Source organism: Podarcis gaigeae, assembly GCF_964106915.1.
Source record: "Podarcis gaigeae genome assembly, chromosome: 2".
NCBI classification, from domain to species: Eukaryota; Metazoa; Chordata; class Lepidosauria; order Squamata; family Lacertidae; genus Podarcis; species Podarcis gaigeae.
The window spans coordinates 117,919,256-117,938,263 of NC_139679.1; the positions used below are offsets into that span (position 1 = coordinate 117,919,256).

Here is a 19,008-nt window from a genome sequence, read left to right on the forward strand (position 1 = left end):
AATTAAGACTTAGCTAAAAGTATTCAAAGTTAGGGACATAATATTGGTAATCTATAGAATAAGAATGGAAACAAGGTGATAAATTGCTGATTAAAATTGTATAATTTTGGAATGCAGGAGCGAGAGATGTGAGGAAGTCCAAAAAGTGAAGAAAATATGGCTATTACAAGATGTTAATTGTATTTCTGTTTCTTTTTCTGTTTTGTTTTCTGTTTATTTTGATTTCTTCTTGACTGTATTAAGAAAATCTTTAATAAAAAATTTATTATAAAAAATAAAATAAAACAAATATTTAAATCACTGCAGGGGTGCAGTTTGGGAATTTTAGACTCCGGGGACTCGATGTTCTTATGCACCCTCCCATTAGATATCCATGTGCATTCTTCCTTCGCTTACTTTCTTATTTCTTCGCTTACTTACAAATGCAGCAAACGAGCCCCACTTGCAGGGATGGGGGCGGGCGGAGGGAATTGCAAATGGGTCTATAATGGTTAAATCCAAAGAATCCGATTCCTAGAGAGGCTCAACAAAGCTGGGGGGGGGCGGAAAGGGAGGTCAGTAATGGACTCCTCTTCCTCGCTGGAGGAGTGGAAATGGCTCCTTTGCAGCTTTGAGCAGGGTGAGCAGCTGACACCGAGTTCAATAATAAAGGGACTTTGGGTGGGTGGAGGGTGTTGGAAAGGCGCAGGGTGCAGAGAAGGAGAGGCAGGGGGTGGGCTGGGGGCTCGGGTGGGAGTGCAGGAGGGAAGCACCCCCTTTCTCCCCTAGATCCTCTCCCTTAAGGGAGCAAGCCCTGCAGTGCACGTGGGAACGGCGCGCAGAGCAGGTCAGAGGACCTCCTGCAGTCCATTTGTCCCCTGGCACTGGAAGTGAAGGCAAAAGGACGGACTTCCCAACTGCAGCACATCGTTAAACTTCGGAACTCCCTCCCACAGGAGACCCTAGCTGTCAGCTTTTCCCTTTTTTAAAAGGAAAATTCCCTTATTCTGAATAGGGTTCATCGCAAGAAAAGTTGACAGCTATGTAGGAGGCAGTGAAGACCACCAACCTAGACCAGGTGGGCCACTGGCCTGATCCAGCGAGTTCTTCTTAGGTTCTTATGAAAATGGCTCGTCTGCCCTTGTTTAAACCCCCGGCACCTAATATTTGGGGATAGACTGCTGCTGTAAAAGGAGGCTCCCCACCGCTAGTGTGGCACAGATATTCCCCTCCCCTGGACAATGCCATTTTTTAAAGTAGGAGTAAGACGCAGCTTAAGGGACACAGGTGGGGCTGTGATCTAAACCACAGAGCCTAGGGCTTGCTGATCAGATGGTCGGTGGTTCAAATCCCCGCGACGGGGTGAGCTCCCGTTGCTCAGTCCCTGCTCCTGCCAACCTAGCAGTTCGAAAGCACGTCAAAGTGCAAGTAGATAAATAGGTACCACTCAGGCGGGAAGGTAAACACCATTTCTGTGCGTTGCTCTGGTTCGCCAGAAGCGGCTTAGTCATGCTGGCCACATGACCCGGAAGCTCGTCCAATAAAGCGAGATGAGCACCGCAACCCTAGAGTCGTCCGCAACTGGACCTAATGGTCAGGGGTCCCTTTACCTTTAAGACGCAGTTTTGTTATGCGTAAATAAATAGAGTGTTTACTATAACTTTCCCAATTATCTTCCCCAGTAAGACCATCAGTTTTACTCTCCCTTCTTTCCATCGTTTCTGTTTTCAGCCCAATCTTTCTTGGGGGAGATCTCTTTCTTTCACTTGTCCTGTCCAATTGCTCCCTTCTGAATGTTACCTAAAAAATTGCCAACCTCCCTCCCACAAATCACTACCCAATCAGATGGGTGAGGTACAAATAATAAAATTATTATTATCATTGTCATTGTCATCATCATCATCCCAGTCTGTGCCTGTGTTGGATTTCAAATCCACTTTTATATATGTAAGGGTTTTTAATTGTTTTTGGATATGCAGTTGTTCATAGGCAGAAATCATTTTAACTTTATAAATATGCATGAGAGAGAAATAGCCCAAGCGCAATATATCTATATAGTACAGTATTGTGAAATGGCTTCAAGATCCTTCATAGGGAGCCATCTATTATTATTATTATTATTATTATTATTATTATTATTATTATTATTCTAAGCTTACTCAGGAGTCTTAGGTGAGTTGCCTTGGTAAAAGCTTTTTGAAAGCCTAAGTGTGCTTGCTGACACTCTCAAATAACTCTAAAAGCTTCACAAGGCAGGACATCTCCTTGTAGAAGCCATGCTGTTTCTGCTTCAGCAAGAATTGGTCCTCTATATGCTCAGTTATTTTATCTTTAACCATCAGGGGCGACCAGGGGTGGTGGTAGTCGTAGTCTAGCAACTTCTCAAGGGCCACAGTTCCCCATCCCTGCAAATATACTGTCTAACTCCTGTTTGTTTGTGTTTTTTCTCCCTCAGGTGAGAGGGCTTCCAGTTACGGACTTCAAGAAAGTATCTCTGGAGGCTCTGATTCAGGCGCAGGTGGCCTCTTCCTGTGAGATTTGAAGGTTGACTTCAAGTTGGCTCTCCCCCCGTCGGAGGAAAATGACTACAGATTATGAATCCTCATCAGCCTTTGGTCTCCAGTTTCAGGATGCGCAGATGGGACTTAAAAGGGAGACCCAGGATGAGCCGGCAGCTGCCCCCCAGCCGGAATCAGAGGAAATGGGAGAAGCTCTTCGGCGTCAGTGGACAGCCCTATCTGTTAAAGCAGAACCAGATGTGGGTCTCTGGTCCCACCAATATGAAGCTCAGTTGCAGGAGTTCATGAAGACAAATCGGGCCCCTTGCTCCGGACAGGGAATCCCACCGCTGCCAGAAACTGTTCTCTGCGTTGATGCTAAAGTAGTTGCAGCAGAGCAATTGGCCCAAATCCTGCCATGCGCTCAGAAACCGAGTCAACAGGACTCCATGGTGCAAGGCCACAAGAGAGAAAGACATGATCTCCTGAGCGAGGAGGCCGTCGTCAGCTCAGATGTACCTTGCCAACACTTTAGGCAGCTCAGGTACCGGGAGGCCGAGGGCCCCCGAGAGGTTTGCAGCCAACTCCGGGATCTTTGCCACCGGTGGCTGAAGCCGGAGAGGAACACCAAGGAGCAGATCCTGGAGCTGGTGATCTTGGAGCAGTTCCTGGCCGTCCTCCCTCAGGAAATGGAGAGCTGGGTGAAGGAGCGTGGCCCGGAGACCTGCTCCCAGGCGGTAGATCTGGCAGAGGATTTCCTGCTGAGGCAGCAAGATGCTAAAAAAGAGGAAGAACAGGTGAAGGGCAAAGTTCGAAATGGGCATAAGGACATTGCCTGTCCTGGCATTGGAGCCTGGCATCCAGGCCCAAGGCCTTTCTAGTAGTAGCCTGGGAACCTTGGGTTCTCTAGGCCAGAAGCCTTTCCGGTAGTAGTTTGAGCTGGGCAATCTTGCAATTAAACGGTATGATGGTCAAACCACGATACTGGTTTCAGACTTTTTGAACTGGGGATATATTGCAGCCACTGCCACCACAGCGTCTGCCTCACTGTTCTCTGCCTGCCTGCCTGCACTGTGTTGGCAGCATTTGGGAAGCTATAACATATCGCCATCTCAAATTGCCTTGATCAGCTGAGAAACGGGCTTCCTTAAACTTAAAGCAAGTTTAACTTCCTTAAACTTCCTTTAAATTGCTCCTGAAGGTCAACAATGAGGGAGACGGAGGCACTTCACCAGGGAGAGCGTTCCACAGATGGGGAGCCACCACTGAGAAGGCCCTGTCATGGGTCAATGCAAACCGGGTGGCAGCCAGAGGTGGCACTGCCAATGGGGCCTTCCTTGCTGATTGTAGGGCCCAGGAAGTTTGATATTGTGTAAATCCCTCCCTTAGGCCCCAAGCCATTTTGGGCTTTGTACTAAACCCATGAATTGGGCTCGGTAGCTCACAGGCAGCCCTAACGCAGCCCCTTTCCTTCTGCTTCAAAATGCTTTCGAGTTTTTACTGTCATATGTTAGGCGTTTCCCAGACCAGGAATGCACGATGGCAGAGAGTTATACAAATTTAACAATTCCTTGTTTGAGAGCCAGTGTGGTGTAGTGGTTAAGAGCGGTAGTCTCGTAATCTGGGGAACCGGGTTCGCGTCTCCGCTCCTCCACATGCAGCTGCTGGGTGACCTTGGGCCAGTCACACTTCTCTGAAGTCTCTCAGCCCCACTCACCCCACAGAGTGTTTGTTGTGGGGGAGGAAGGGAAAGGAGAATGTTAGCTGCTTTGAGACTCCTTAAAGGGAGTGAAAGGCGGGATATCAAATCCAAACTCTTCTTCATATGTTAGGCGTTTCCCAGACTAGGAATGCACGATGGCAGAGAGTTATACAAATTTAACAATTCCTTGTTTGCTGTTTCAGGAGCACTTTCACGTGATCACAGTCAGCTTCCCTGACGATGAACAGGCTTTGTTGGAAACCTCACAGAGCCAGTCCCACAGGGAGATCAAGCAGGAGGATGAAAGGGATTCCAGCTCCCCAAGTAAGGACCTGTTGTTACAATCCATTGCTTTCCACAAAGAGCCTGGAAGGGCTTTAATTTGGGGGTTCCTACTCGGGGGCGGGGACGCAGGTGGCGCTGTGGGTTAAAGCCTCAGCGCCTAGGACTTGCCGATCGAAAGGTCGGTGGTTCGAATCCCTGCGGCAGGGTGCGCTCCCGCTGCTTGGTCCCAGCGCCTGCCAACCTAGCAGTTCGAAAGCACCTCTGGGTGCAAGTAGATAAATAGGGACCACTTACCAGCGGGAAGGTAAACGGCGTTTCCGTGTGCGGCTCTGGCTCGCCAGATGCAGCTTCGTCATGCTGGCCACGTGACCCGGAAGTGTCTCCGGACAGCGCTGGCCCCTGGCCTCTTGAGTGAGATGTGCGCACAACCCCAGAGTCTGTCAAGACTGGCCTGTACGGGCAGGGGTACCTTTACCTTTACCTTTTTACTCGGGAGGGGGGGGGAATGTCTAAAGTGACTGCACTTGGAATCCTTTGTCCAGTTCTGGTTGCCTCACCCTAAAAGGGATATTGTGGAGTTGGAACAATTCAGAAAAGGGCAGCCAAAATGAGTCAAGGGAATGGAGCAAAGATCATGGGGAAAGATTGCAACAACTTGATAGCTCAGTCGGTACACTAGCTAATCTCAAGGTCATGGGTTTGAGCCCCACATTCGGGCAAATGACTAGATGATTTCTAGTTGGAAACTTCAACTCTACAATTCTATGATTTTATGATTTGGGGCTTTTTACTTTAATAAAAAAGACAAATAAGAAGAGACAAGATATACAGTGGTACCTCAGGTTACAGACACTTCAGGTTACAGACGCTTCAGGTTACAGACTCCGGTAACCCAGAAATATTACCTTGGGTTAAGAACTTTGCTTCAGGATGAGAACAGAAATCACACAGCGGCAGCAGGAGGCCCCATTAGCTAAAGTGGGGCTTCAGGTTAAGAACAGTTTCAGGTTAAGAACAGACCTCTGGAATGAATTAAGTTCTTAACCCGAGGTACCACTGTAGTTGTTCAGTCAAACCTTGGTTGTCGAACGTAATCTTCCGTAAGCCCATTTGGCTTCCAAAATGTTCAGCAACCGAAGCACAGCTTCTGATTGGTTGCAGGAGCTTCCTGCACTCAAACAGAAGCTGCGTTGGACATTCAGCTTCTGAAAAACGTTCAAAAACTGGAACATTTACTTCCAGGTTTTAGACATGCGGGAGCTGAAACGTTCCAAAACGGAGGCATTCAGGATCTGAGGTTTGACTGTTTAAAATTACACATGGTGAGGAGAAAGTGAGTAGAGAAAAAGAGGTTTTCCCTCTCTTTCTCTCATAACACTACAGCTCGGGGACATCTTAGAAAGCTGAATGTTAGAAGATTCAGGACAGACCAAAAAACACAATTCTCACAGAACATAATTAAACTATGGCGTTGGCTTCCAACACGAGGCAGTGACAGCCACCAACTTGGATGGATTTAAAAGATTAGACAAATTAATGGAGGAGAGGGCTACTAGCCAAGCTAGCTGCGTCCTACTGTTGGAGGCAACATGCCTCAGAATATCAGTTGCTTAGGATCACAAGTGAGGCGAGTGGCGCTGTTACACAAAGATTGTGTGAGATACTCGGAGGCATCTTGTTGGCCACTGTAGGAATAGGATGTTGAACTAGGTGGCTACTGGCCTGATTCAGTGGGCTCTGATGTTCTTTAATACTGTTCTCTTTGACATCTGGTGGGAGGGCGTTCCACATGTTTGCTCCGACGTATTACTAAAGAGAGGGTTTTCTTGGTGGAAAGTAGTGGGGCATGCGCAAAACCATTCAGAGTTGTGGCTAGAAAGCATGGGGAAAGTGGGAAACTGCTGAGCCCTATGCTTTGCCGGCATGGGATAAGCCAAAGTATGGACAAGCCCTGAGTATAAGGCCTTATGTTCTTTTATGAGGTATTACGTCAACAGAAGACAGTATTATTCTCTTGCCCAAACCTTTCCTGTCACATTTTTCTTCAGTAAATCGCCATAATCCATCTCTTCCTTTCTACTTTCCCCCACCTTGTTTATTATCTCTCAATTTCAGCAGGTGACGAACACATGAATGGGGTGCATTTGGAGGAGGCTGAGCTTCGAAAGCTGAAGAAAAGCTCAGGAGATCAACGTAGATCAAACAAGCAGAAAGAAAGAACGACGCAGAGGCGGAGAGAGAACTCTGTACTTCCTCAGGCAGGTGGTATTGGAGGTCAACCGAGAATCCCCACAGGAGAGAGCAGGGACGTGCCCGCCGTGTGTGAGGAAAGCTCGAGTGATGCCACAGGCCACGATGCGTTCTTAGGAGACGAGCCTTATACATGCTCCGCCTGCGGGAAAGCCTTCCGTCTCAAGTCAAGCCTCAAAAGACACTGGAGAAGCCACACAGGTGAGAAGCCGTATACCTGCTTAGATTGCGGGCGGAGCTTCAGTTGGAGGAGCAGCCTCACCACACATCAGAGAACCCACATGAGCGAAAAGCAGTACAAATGCTCCAAGTGCGGGAAGACGTTCCGCTGGAGCCAGAACCTCACGAGGCACTGGAGCATCCACACCGGGGAGAAGCCGTACAAGTGCTCCGACTGCGGGAGCAGCTTCAACCGGAGCCAGAACCTCATCACTCATCGGAGAATCCACACGGGAGAGAAGCCGTACAAGTGCTTGGACTGCGGGAGCACCTTCAACCGGAGCCAGAGCCTGATCACGCACCAGAAGACGCACGCGGGAGAGAAGCTGTACATCTGCTCGGACTGCGGGAAGACCTTCAACCGGAGCCAGAGCCTCATTGCTCATCAGAGACTCCACACGGGGGAGAAACTCTACATGCTCCGGATGAAAGGAGAGCTTGCGGGGAAAATGCAGCCTCCTCTGACACGGGTGGATTCGCACACTGCGAACATCATATAGTAGGGTTGCCATATTCCAAAAAGCGAAAATCCAGACACAGATGTTGTTGAGCAAGATCTCCCCGCAAAAAAAGAGAATGTTTTAAAGCTATTTTTTTTAGCAAATTTGCCAAAAAAAACACCACCACTGCTGATTCGAGCTGCCACGTGTTCAGATTTTTCTGGACATTTTAACCGATTTTTGAAAATTCTGCCCGGACGCTATTTTCAAAAGACAAATCCTGGGAAATTTCGTATGTATGACAGCCCAATGATATAGGCGTGCTCACAGCGGAGGGGGAAAGATGGGTTTGAGATCCACCCCTTGTTTAGATAGGTACAAGGACACCGTGGAAAATGAGTGCCAGAAATGTTCATTTAAGTCGGGTTTTCTGATGTGTCAGCCTGAGGGTGCTGGTATACCCACCGGGACCTCTTGTGGTGCCTGCAAAAGTTCTCTGTAAATATCCCCTCAAAAATCCACAATGCACAAAAGACTCAGTTCCTGTTTGTACTGACTCCGCCTCTCCTGCAGTGAACACGCCCCCTTTCCATATGCCCAAGTTCCATTGGACGCCAGGACTGGATGCCCGCCTTCCCTTCCATTCTGAACAGGAGAGAGGTGCAAAGATTGGGCAGCTGACGTGGAGGCATGCTTCCATCATTAGGCAATCCTCTCTCTCCTCCTCCCAATGCTGTTAGATGTGGCATTTTTGTGTGTGTGTGTGTGTGTGTTCTAGCAAACCCTCCTGCATGCAGCATTTTCTCTAAAAGTCAAGGGCTCTGTGCCAATCTCTCCTTCTGTTGAGCGATCAAGGCCAATGAAGGAGGACTTGCCAAGCTTGTGCAGCATAGTGGACACGAGTTCAAATTTTGGGATGGGGAGGCCCACTTCGAGACGTCACATTGACAGCAAACGCTACTTGCCAGAGCCCGAACTCACACAAACACCCCTCCCCAAATATGAGTGCAGTATGCTGCAAATAAAACTGTTGTATGTTAGTTAAAATAATAAATTTGATCATCCTTGAAAGTTGAACTGTATCCTCTGACAGAACATTGCTTCAGACTCCTAGGAAAGAGACTACTAGCCCACGCTGCTTCTATGGACTATGTTTCTTCTTTTACCTAGCAAACTGCCTAAAACGAACCATTAGTTTTGTTAATAAACGTGGTGAGGGGGGAAGGCAGGAAACGAAAAGGAGCCCCCCCCCAAAAAAAAACCAGGGAGGAAGGCAAAGAACAAAACACATGGGGAAAAGCCCCCTTAGCACGTCATGAGTTTGCGGGAAAGGCTTTAAAGCAACAGTTGGGGAAAGACGGAGAAGCCCAGTGGAGGCTGCCTTGCCCCGTGAGAAGCACAGCATTGAGCATGGCCGCACGGACACACACACACACAGCACCCGAGCGAGTGCGGGACATGGACGGGCAGGGAGAGCAGCTGGCATTTTGTCACCCCTCTCAGTGATGACACCCGGGGCGGGCTGCACGGGTGGGCAAACAAACTGCCCACCCCTCTCTGGTCCCCATGATGGAGGCAGGGAGGCAGAGGAACATTATCTCCACACTGCAGATTCTCATAGCACTAGAATTTGTGGCCCTCCAAGAAGCTGAGTGTTGGGAGATCCAGGACAGATAAAAGCATAATTGAACTATGGAACTCACTGCCACTGGAGGCAGAGATGGCCACCAATGCAGGAATCTTTTGCCCAACATGGTGCTCCAGCTGGTGACCCTTAGATTAAGAGTCCAGCACTATCCAGAGGACACCCCATTTGATGCCCCCAATATACAGTACAGAATCCAGCTTGTAAATAAGGAACGTCAACGCATCAACCCTAAACACATTTATAACAGGGCAGAAGCCCCACTCAAGGCAATGGGGTTTATTTCTGACAAAGTGTAATGAAGGTGAGGCTGTATTTGCAGAGGATATTTGAAGCTGAAGCCTTGTTCAATTTCTTTTACATTTTCTTCCCGTTTGAGGTCTCCAGAGCAAGGAGCTATCCTGCCTGACGTGGGGGAAGGGGTTCATTTCTAGTCCTCTATTAATCCAATGATGCATGCATTTTCACAGCTGCATAAGGTCTTGTGGGGAGAGGAAGGTTTCCTAGAATTGCAGAGTTGTGAGGGGCCCTGAGGGTCATCTAGTCTCACCCCCTGCAGTGCAGGAAACCTTTGCCCAACGTGGGGCTCAGACCCACAACCCTGGGATTAAGAGTCTTGTCCTCTGCCAAAATCAGACATCTCAAACGGAAAACAAGATTGAAGGTAAGAAAATTTATTAGGACTCCAAAAAGTGTGACGGTCTCTCCAAGAAGTAAGCTGCAGAGGGAATTCTGGGAAAAGGAAGGAAAATGCAAAGCAAGAGCAACCCATTTTTGTTTGGTTATTTCTGCTGATTTTGACTGGAATGAATCCTCTCAAAGGGCCCTTGGAAAACTGCCCAACCTGCTCTTGGCGGTTAATGGTTTTTATGTCAGTCACTCTGGTCTGGAGAGAAACTCCTGCCGGGCCTGAGAGGCAGATTTAGTCTCCTCAGGAGATACTGAGCTGGGTTTTATAATTTCCCCACAGACGAAAGAAAGGGAGGAGGGTCTCTGCAGAGAACGAGGCTCCTGAGAACGTGTAGAGTTCGGATCCTGAGTCGGCGTCAGAAAAAGACACACGTCCCCCTTCATAGTCCAGAGTCACCCGGATCCTCCTGGGCTCCTCCCTCAGGGACAGAAGAAAGGAAACAGGGGAGCTGCAGGCCCAGTACTCCCCTCCCCTCTTCTCCACAGCCCAGATTCCTCCCTCAGGACTGAAATCGAAATAGCCCTTTCTCTCCACAGACTTCCTGGCGACCCCCAAACCCCACAAATCCCCACTTCCCACAGTGACTTCCCAGAAATGTCTGCCTGCTGTGAATCCCTCACGTCCCAACACACAACGCCAGTCACTGAATCTCTCGGGATTGTCAGGCAGGGCTTGACGTTTGTCTCCCAATCTCACGCTTTTCTGATCCTCCGACAGGATGAGCCTGGGATGGGCTGTGTCTGGATCCAGAGTGACATTTGCTGTTGGGGAGAAGATGAGGGAAAGAGAAGAATAGGCACAGTCAGCTGAGAGACAGAAACGGACAGCTTGATAAATAAAAAAAAACACACCCCAAAACCCCAGATTCCCTTTCAGATCAAGGGGATTTCTTTGCATCGCATGCAAGACTGAGACTCCTCCTTGCAGACTTTCAACAGAATAAATATCTTCCTTGTTGGTTTTTAAATCAGTTTTCTTCACTTTCTTATATCCAATGTATATTGTGCCTGCCCTCCTCTCATCCCAGGCATTTTCTAAGAGGAAAAACCACCCAGGAACCCTTTTACTCATCTCTTCTGTGTTATCTAAGGGGAAAGAGGGGAGAATTGGAGGAGGCAGGAGAGGAGAGAAGCTGCTTTCCTTTGACAATCTCTGTGGGAATTGGCCTTTGGGGACCTCTGCATTGGGGTGCGGGATGAGGACCCCCCTGTAATAATAATAATAATAATAATAATAATAATAATAATAATAATAATAATAATTTATATTTGTATACTGCCCTTCATCCATAGGTCTCAGGGTGGTTCACAGCATAAAAATACAACATAAAACCACATATAGGCCTCCCCTCACTTTCGTGGGGATCACATTCTGGGCCCTCGTGCCCCCCACAAGTGAAAATTGTATTACATGCGGAGCCTGTTTATTCCTGGTCTCCATCTCTCTCACTCACTTGGTCTCTCCTTGCCTTCCTCCCTGCCATCTTGTAAGTTTAGGCCTTGCCACCAAGGAAGAAGAGGCAGATGGCAGGGCAATTTTACAAAGGACTGCTTATTCCATGCTTCTCTTTTGGATTTAATATAAACCATAAGACGAGTTCCCCGAGGGAAGGGGGAATAACTCAAAAGTTAGGGGCTAAGACAGCCGTGATAGGCAAGTATAGGGTTATTTTGAAAAGCACAAAAGAGGACACATTTGCCAACTTCTTCTTTTAACCATGGATCACTGACAGCTCTCATTTGAAAAACTCTATGTAGGCTTTCGAAGCTGTGACGTATTGCTAGTAGCAATCCTCTTAATTTTCAACAACAAAATAACAATAATACATACAGCTCCCTTGCTTGCCACATGACAGTATTTGGGCTCATGTTCACATCTTTGTGCACAGAACAATTTATTAAACTGTTAAACATGCACATATGGACTCTCCTTAAGGGCAGGGGGATGTTAACTCTAGCCCTCCCAGACTCCTTTGTCAAGATCTCGTAGCTGAGCCAGCGTCCTTTTAGTTCAGCCACAAGAAAAGGGGTTTTTTTTGCAGTATGTCACTAGCTTAAGATGCTGCTCTGTTGGGATTCTCTGCTGCAGATTAGTTTAGCCAGGTGCCTTAGATCTGAGTCTAATGCTCTGTGCTTTTCCCCCACAATCAAACAGTATATAAATTTGGGCACTCGGTCCCTAAAAGGTTTGCCACCTAGGTAGGAATGGAACTCAGACTGGTGTGCAGGTTCTTCGCAGGGCCAAGCTATGCCCCCAGTCCAAGCCTTCAAACCCTCTCCCAGTTCATTCATGGGACAGACAAGGAACCCAAACACCTCTAGAGGACTGTTTCCCGGAGTGACGCCATTGATGGGGGTCCCAAAGTCTGCAGAACAGACGGTTCAACACCCATGAAATATCAGTCCCCATTCCTCCTGTGAAATTGTTCCTCTCCTGGAAATTTACCTTTCTGAAACTGTTTTCTGAATAGCAGAGCATCTGAGGAAGCAGAAAGATATAAAGTGTAAGGGCAACACTCTTCCACCAGAATTAAATCTCCGTACAAAAGTAACACTTCATAATGTAACATCCTTAAATTCTAGTATTATTATTAAATAGGAGAAAAATAATTAAAAACAAGAAAATCATAGGAAGAATCTATGAAAATAACTAAAGCTTTAAAACACAGCAATCATAAATCAAGCTTACAAATAGCAGAATAAAAACATTCAGCATAAAACCTGCTGGTCTCTGAACTTTGTCCCTGAAATTGGGCTCTATATTGGAGGACTGGAGGGGAGGCAGAGCAATAGGAATCCCATAAAAGGATGCAGAGGGGAGATGGAGGCAGCCTTAACATGGTGGGGGGAATCATTAAAACCAAAATTGTGAAACATAAGGAGAAGCGAAGTTTGATGAGGAAGAATTGGCAGAGCTCCCAGGCAAAAGTAAGTCCTTCCTCACAAACCTTCTACAAATCTTTAAGGTTCTTTACAAGCATAATTGTGCCCTTTGGGGCTCATGTGCTCTTGCTTCCACTCTCAATGGGGGAACTCTCAGGAGATCTTGAAGGCTGAAGCCCTAGATATGGCAGCTGCAGGGGGACGTCTGAGGAGGAGACGGCTCAGGCCTTGGCTCCACGGCTGAGAAAGAAGCCTGAGCAGGAGGCAGAGGGGGAACTGGGGGCTTCTCAATGCCCTTTGACTCCATTCAGAGCAGGAGAACCTCCAAAAGGACAACCCCAGATTGTGCAGACAGGGAACCACAAGGAAAAGGAGGTTTCGTATAACTGTAAACAGATGCACACAGGAGGAAAAAATCCTGACTTTCCTCTGCACTCTGGTTCAGGCTTTCTTTACAGGATCCAGCCTCACAATATACATGGGCCATTCTGGGGGACAGGAAATGAAGGCTGGAGCCCCAAGAAGGAAAGGATCCTGGAGTTACTCAATTCCATGCAATAAGAGCCTGGCATGTTGAGTTCTGAAGAAGTAGCAGAATTCCCAGTGTGAAATCCTGGCAACCAGTTTTCATTACCTTTCCATTGTTTCATTGTATCCTCCACAAGGTGATTTAGATCACAGGATTCCAAGATCCTGTTCCTCAGCTCTGGAGGGAAAGCCAGTGGCTTCTCTGGACTCTCTCTTTCCTCATACCTGGTGAAAAGAAAAACAATGAATGGCCCCATTGTGGCCCCGTCTCCCTAATTCTTGCAGGGGATCTCAATAAGACGAACAACGTGGAAGTTTATTTCCCAACAGGTGTATTTCTAACACAGATGAGACTTCAGTCCAAAACCCCTGAGGACGGCTGTCAGTGGCTTCGTAAGGATGCTCAACATCACAAGGGACAGGATGTAACCCCAAGCGACACCACCGGAGGGCCCCCATGGCTTCAAACTATGCTGCCCCCTAACAACTTTCTGGGAAGGTCCCAGGACGGAAGAACCAAACCCCTGTGGGGAATGCCTGCAACCCTTCCCTCCCTGAGCTTCTCCAGAGGATGTGAGGGATGTCCAAAGCTGCCAAGAGTTGGGTGGCAGCTACTTGGACAAGATGCTACTGGGACAGTGAAATCTGTTGGTACATCCTGAGCTCTTCCCAAGCATCTTTGGCACTTTCTCTTCTAGATGTTTGAAATTACCACAAAGTCCATGAACAGAAAGTTCAAGAGAAAGAAAAGAGCCCCCATCCCTGTGTGAAGGGATGTGGGGAGGGAGAGAGGAGGCAGCTGACCTTGAACCTTGGAGGGAAAATTGGGGGGCCACAAGTTCAGAAGAGGGGGCTCTACTTTCACCTGTGAGATGCTGCCCTCTCTGGGACTCTGAGCTGCCCCAAAGAGAGGTGCCTCCTCACGCTGCCCCACAGGGACTTGTCTGTCCCTTCCCACCAGCAAGAGCCCCTCGCCAGTTTCCTTGCTTCCTCCGAGGCCGCCTCAGCTCCTGGCAGCCAAGACCCCCTGGCCAGCACCCGAGGCACCATTCGCCAGCGGAGCTTGTAGCCAGGGCTGCTGCAACAAAGAGCTGGAGGGACAGAGGCCAGTGTTGCCAGCGGGATCCCTGAGCATCATTCAAGGCACCCCAGGTGCCACAACACACTGCTTGAAAATCACTGTGGAACTGGGGTGGGAAAGTTATCTAGTCTGGAGAAGAGCAAAGGCAGCCATGCTTGCCTCCTCCAAGAAAAGTCCCAGCCTGACTTCTCATCTTGAGGTCCCAGGGAGACGTGGAAAGAGGAGGAGGAGGAGGAGGAGGAGGAGGAGGAGGAGGAGGAAGGGGTGAGGCAGGATCCAGAATGAGGGTTTTATTTTTTATGTATAATAGCACAGGTCCAATTCTGACCAATTCTCCCACCAGATGTCAAAGAGAACAACAACTACCAGACTTTTAGAAGACATCTGAAGGCAGCCCTGTTTAGGGAAACTTTTAATGTTTGATGTATTATGGTATTTTAATATTGTTTTGGAAGCCGCCCAGAGTGGCTGGGGAGGCCCAGCCAGATGGGCAGGGTATAAATAATAAATTGTTGTTGTTGTTGTTGTTCTTGTTATTATCACTGAATAAGCGTGCTTCCACACACCCCACTCCTAAATCTGCTTCCACAGATACTTGGGGGAAGGATCCTGACCATCTGGTCAATTCCTGGCCACCACTCCTCCCCTCTCCCACCCAGCTGATCCCTTGCAGCCTTGCTGGGGGATGTGGATGAGATTAACCCTTTCTCTCCCTCCCACGGTCCCAGTACAATTCTTTCAATTTGCTGTGAGTATTTCAAGGGAAGATCCCTTTGTCCCCCTGGAAGAGAGAAAGACTTCAACTCCCTCCTCCCAAACCTCAGGCTTCCCCTGGGCTGCTTTTTACATAATAAACAACGATGAATTCATGCCATGCCTACTTTGGACCTGAGAATTAAAAAGAAAACCTCCCAAGAAGAACCCACAGCTATTTCTCCCCCTCCAGATCCAGGGATCTCCTACCTTGTATTCCTCGGAAGCCTCCTTCAGAGGAATCACCTCGTGGTGTTTGTGCTCCTTGGATCTGTCACACACCAGGCAGATGGGGGCTTCATCCTCCTTGCAAAAGAGCTTCAGGGGCTCCTTGTGCTCCTCGCAGACTCCTCCTTTCCCTCCTTCCTCCTTTCCCTCTTGAAGGCTGAGATTCTTGGCTATTTCCACCACATTAGCCAGTTGCCTGTTGCGGATGAGGCTCCTCCTCTGGACTGTTTTTCTACACTGAGGGCAGGAAGCCTCTGCCTCCGATTCCCCCCAGAACAGGATCAGGCAGGATCGGCAAAAGTTGTGCCCACACTCTGGGATGGTCACTGGATCCTTGAAGTAATCCAGGCAGATGGAGCACGTGGCTTCGTCACAAAGATTCTGGATGGGACCCCCTGCAGCAGCAGCAGCAGCAGCAGCAGCCATGGCTCCCTCACTTTCGTTTTCTCAGTTTTCACCCCCTGGGAGTTTCACTTCCCGGAAATGACTCAGAAACTCAGTGACCACGTGATCTTTTTAAAAAGATCTTTTCAGTTCCTGAATGTTTTCTCAAGTAGCAGTGGCATAGCTGTCAACTTTTTCCCTTTTCTTGCGAGGAATTCTATTTGGAATAAGGGAATTTCCCTTTTAAAAAGGGAAACATTGACAGCTATGAGCAGTGAATGCTCCTTGATTGCTTCCCATGCTTTTGACACACAAACAGAAACACACAATGTTACCTAGTAACTTGTGGTATTCATACGGTAACATTTTCATTCATAGGCTTCCTTGTAATTTTTGAATTGGAGAAAATCTGCTGCTGCCCTAAATGCACGGGAGTTTTGATTTAGCGCGAGATGTTAGCATTTCACTCCTCCATTGCTGGATTTGTGATTGCTATATCACATGTCTGTGTTTACTTTCTAATCTTGAAAAGTGGGAGAATGGAAGCCAGTCTTATCTGTTCCGCTGTACTGTACTTCTGTATTGTTTCTCTCCCCTCCTTTCTTGGAGAAGAACTGAGAGGATGCCATGGTTGCTTTGTCCTGTATATATTGCTTAATAAATACTTAGAATGCTACACTCATGCTCCACAATCGTTTCTGCTATACTCTGCTGATAGAGTGTACATATTCTTTTGCACCATTAATATTTGAAAACATCCCGGGGCTGCGTTGCATCAGAAAGATGCCCGAAGAGGTTTGACTCATCCCGGGGGCTGCGTGTGCCCCCAGGAGTATTCCAACAAAGGGGATCTGATTCTGTGAAGTCCTAAAAGTCTAGTTGCTAATTCTAACTTTATCCGTTTTTAGCACGCTGGCAAAGAACTTCGGATTGAAAGAGACGCTTTTAGTCTTGCTACCCTTTTAATGGGCTTTTTATAGGGTACGGGTAGGGGGCACAGGGGTTGCGTTTATAGAACCAAAAGAGGCAATGGCCCCCCAAAATTTGGGAGCCACTGGAAGTATCTGGGCTACAGGAATCTGCCAAGAGAACCATCATTATTACCATCACTAAACCACTGTACCATCACTAAACCACTGTTTCAAGGCAATTTACACACAATTGAAAACAGTTTTAAATCAAAAGAACAGCAAATACATTTAAAACCAGTACTTTTTTTCTGTGGTGTGCAGGGGTACGCATATCCCTAAACATTTAGTGAATCTAAATTTGGCCTCATTGAGGGGCAGTATTTTAATATGTGCTGGGAAATGAGAGTACATCTAAGCAATTTTTAGGGAAAAAAGCACTGTTTCAAACCATAACAAGTGGACCCTTGTGCTAAAAAGCCATTTATCCAGCCTGTTGGGAGCAAAAATGCCTCCAGAAAATGCAGAGCTTGAGTGTCTTTCACATCTCAACAGGAACGATATTTCATAGAAGAGGGGCAGCCACTCTCGAGGCCCTGCTCAGAGTCACTGTGCAAAAGGGCTTCTGAGATTTTTGGGATGTGCAGAAGAGACACACTCACAGACTGCAGGGATCTAGTGGTGTATAAGGCATAAGCCCCTCTCTGGTTTTTGGTATATGGGACCTTGAACTTGGCTCAGGAGCTGACTGGTAGCCTGTGGAAAATTCGCTAGCAGGGTGCTCAGCGCTGGCAGTCGTCTGCCCCCACAAGTATGTCGACGTTCTGCACCGTCTTTTGCACAAGCCATTCCGCTAGGGAAACTAGGATGTGGCTGAGGGACTTTGGCTTAGGGCAGCATTGACTTCCCCCCTGTGTTTCAGGTGCCGTCGCAGGGGACAGCCACCAGGCCCCTTGAGACAGATGAGGCTTCACCAGACAACTCCCAGAGCCAAAGCTACTGGTACATGTACACCACGGCATTGAAATGAGATAGGGACATGATTTTGCTGGGTAAGGCCTTATTTTTAAATGTTTGTTGGGTAAAACTCCTGCAGGAAAGGGAGGTATTGGGAGGAGGTATTCCAGAGGACCTGTAAGCAGGTTCAAAATTTTGGTGGATTCTCCAGGGTGAGGGAATGTCCTAATTGCATATCAGACTCCCAGAACACCTCCCTCTGTGCGTTGTTTCTGTCAACTTGGCACTTGAATGGGATGCACATCCTGTTTTCCTGAGACTCTGAAGAGCCTTCCTTGTGTGGCGGAACGTTCTCCCCCTCTCCCCAAATCTGTTCTGGGTTTCCCCCTGACCTTCCCTAGCAGATCTGGGTGGGCAGGAAGGGGGCAAAGTCTCATTGTGCTAGCCCTAAACCTCAAGTTGGCGTACGTTTCATTGAATGCCACACAAGATGTGTATCTGCTCCTGCTTGAATCACTCCAGAAGCCAGAAAATAAGTCCGCAAAGGACCTGGCCAACTCCCAGTCTTGTCTGGGGGCATCTCTCAGGGGCTCTTGCAGCTGAGGACTTTTGCCATCATCTGCTACCTGGCTGCTTTCTAACTGGAGGTGCCAGGGATGGCGAGTCGGAGCTTCATGCTATCTGGGTGCCATGGCTCAGTGACATGGGATCTTCATGCAATTCTTGTGCCCTGTCCCTGAGCCAGTCGTCTTCCTCTCTTCTGTCCCTCACAGCCAACGGAAAGACGCTCCCAATTCACCCCTGTTCCTTGCTTCCTCCTGAGGGACTGGAAATGGCCGAAGCTGGACTCACTGAGGTAAGTGGACATCTCGCTAAACGGCAGGCCTGGGGTGTTCCCTTGAGCAGGGCGAATGTAAATGACGAGCTAAGAATCAGAGCACACCTGAGCACGTGCAGAGCGCATTTGCCACATCACTGAGCAACTTCCCATTGTCTCAACCATTCCTATACCGCTTGATCGCCACTGTCTCTAAGCAGTGCGCAAAGTATTCCATACAATGAAAAAGAGTGGAAAATATAAAATAAGCCTGCAAGTATGATGATGATGTCTTCAGTAGGTTCAACAGGGAGAAGGGCCTGTCTGACCACAACCTGGAAGGGATTTCCATAAAATTGGGCCCACAATAGAGTACTTTATATCCCACCTTTATGCCAAGGAGCTCCAGGTTCTCCCCTTCCTCTTATAACCCCAGAACCACCACCCTGTGAGGTGGGCTAGGCAGAGAGCCCGTGACTGGCTCAAGGTCACCAGTGAGCTTCACGCCCGAGTGGGGATTTGAACCCTGGCCTCCCAGGTCCTGGTCCCACGCTCTAACTCTAACCACTGCACTACAGTGTCTCTCAGCAGCTGCTTAGGGATGGGACTGGGGGCTGTGATTTTGCAAGGCTTGGCATTGCAATATCAGGAGTGGGAGCGTGTGTGGGGTCTTGGGCGTCCATCTTTAAATGGCGTTCTCCGGGACAGCAGAACCTGAGTGGGGGATGTTTGCCTCAACTCTACTCAACTCTACCAGACAC

General features: G+C 48.2%; 3 protein-coding genes and 1 pseudogene across 9 annotated transcripts in view; 2 read left to right on the forward strand and 2 right to left on the reverse strand.

The window, feature by feature from the left end:
* Window positions 1-19,008, reverse strand: part of LOC310837236 (uncharacterized protein) — a 501,393-nt gene that overhangs the window by 200,038 nt on the left and 282,347 nt on the right. The window lies entirely within an intron of this gene.
* LOC310837598 (uncharacterized protein) overlaps window positions 1-19,008 on the forward strand; it is a 202,246-nt gene that overhangs the window by 104,274 nt on the left and 78,964 nt on the right. The window contains exon 7 of one of the 5 annotated variants that reach the window (XM_083724444.1): window positions 1,267-1,485. The exons of the other annotated variants lie outside the window; for them this stretch is intronic. The gene's annotated coding sequence lies outside the window, so the exon portion shown is untranslated. Of the gene's footprint in view, window positions 1-1,266; window positions 1,486-19,008 lie in introns of those variants that run through there. 5 annotated transcript variants of the gene reach the window in all.
* Window positions 516-8,444, forward strand: LOC310837566 (uncharacterized protein). 2 transcript variants are annotated; one of them, XM_083724363.1, is made up of 4 exons: window positions 516-619; window positions 2,435-3,274; window positions 4,383-4,503; window positions 6,580-8,444. In XM_083724363.1, the coding sequence occupies exons 2-4, from the start codon at window positions 2,561-2,563 to the stop codon at window positions 7,431-7,433; spliced, it is 1,689 nt and encodes a 562-aa protein (XP_083580489.1). In that variant the 5' UTR covers window positions 516-619; window positions 2,435-2,560; the 3' UTR covers window positions 7,434-8,444. The 2 variants fall into 2 exon arrangements, with proteins under 2 accessions (XP_083580489.1, XP_083580490.1); XM_083724364.1 differs by having other exon boundaries at window positions 534-619; window positions 6,583-8,444.
* Window positions 12,770-18,298, reverse strand: LOC310839512 (zinc finger protein RFP pseudogene; annotated as a pseudogene). The gene is made up of 3 exons: window positions 18,283-18,298; window positions 15,164-15,693; window positions 12,770-12,844 (listed from the first exon to the last, which is right to left on the reverse strand). The product of its transcript is annotated as a zinc finger protein RFP pseudogene (transcript).